This window comes from Sinocyclocheilus anshuiensis, unplaced genomic scaffold, assembly GCF_001515605.1.
Source record: "Sinocyclocheilus anshuiensis isolate Anshui unplaced genomic scaffold, SAMN03320099.WGS_v1.1 scaffold877, whole genome shotgun sequence".
NCBI lineage: Eukaryota > Metazoa > Chordata > Actinopteri > Cypriniformes > Cyprinidae > Sinocyclocheilus > Sinocyclocheilus anshuiensis.
This window is the reverse complement of record NW_015557181.1, coordinates 1693279-1694246: the sequence shown is the minus strand read 5'-3', so window position 1 is coordinate 1694246 and position 968 is coordinate 1693279. Positions and strand designations below refer to the sequence as shown.

The following is a 968-nucleotide window of genomic DNA, read 5'->3' as shown; positions in this document are numbered from 1 at the left end:
TGCTACGTGTACTGCGTTAGGCTAACCGAGACTTGTCATTTGCACTTATATATTGTTGCTCTTTTGTTAGTTTTGACTGCTTTTATGGTCCTCATTTGTAAGTCGCTTTGGATAAAAGCATCTGCTAAATGACTAAATGTAAATTATTATTATTATTATTATTAAAGTATTTTTTATTTTATTTTATAGTGCAAATAGTAGTTCTAGAAAAATAGTAATATAGTTCTTTACTGATTTAAAATACAACTTATTTTGAATATTATTATTAATTTATCATTATTTGTAGTAGTGGTAGTAGTAGCACTAATACTTAACTGATCATATGCCTCAGTAAAACATGTATTCATAACTGTATTACTGTGTGATCTGTGATATATCCCCTCATTCATGTCTTTCCCTTCGTAGTGTTTTTACGTGTTAGATGCTCTAGCAGTAGTAATGTAGTGAAACCCTCTCGTAGATCTACGGACAGGCTCACAGTCCCCTGAAGAGACACATCCTGGAGTTTGCGTTCAGGAGGAAAGAGAACGAGATGAAGAGCGGCATCATGAGGAGAGACAGTGTGTGGGACAAGATCATCTTCAAGAAAGTCCAGGTGATTATTGACCTGAGAATGTGCTTGCTGTGTCTTCTGTGCTGACTAAAGTAGAAAGAGTTGTAGTGTTTAGTGTAGTAATGGGTCTGTGCTGCCCCCTGTAGGCCAGTGTTGGAGGACACGTTCGATTGATGATAACTGGAGCGGCTCCCGTTTCAGCTCCTGTTCTCACCTTCCTGCGAGCTGCATTGGGCTGCCATGTACAGTTTGATCACTTAAACACTTACATTTAGACTCATTCCACCATATCTTATACTGCTGGTTGTGAAGTAAATGTTGTTTCCTTGCAGTTTTATGAAGGATACGGTCAGACTGAATGCACTGCCGGCAGCACAACTACACTACCAGGAGACTGGACTGCGGGTAACACACA

At 39.0% G+C, this 968-nt stretch overlaps 1 protein-coding gene across 1 annotated transcript in view; it reads left to right on the top strand.

Annotated features, from left to right (window-relative positions):
• LOC107678619 (long-chain-fatty-acid--CoA ligase 1-like) overlaps positions 1 to 968 on the top strand; it is a 17510-nt gene that overhangs the window by 11167 nt on the left and 5375 nt on the right. The window contains exons 11-13 of the mRNA XM_016473963.1: positions 461 to 595; positions 700 to 795; positions 886 to 958. Of these exons, the coding sequence (XP_016329449.1) occupies positions 461 to 595; positions 700 to 795; positions 886 to 958 (304 nt within the window). The remainder of the gene's footprint in view (positions 1 to 460; positions 596 to 699; positions 796 to 885; positions 959 to 968) is intronic.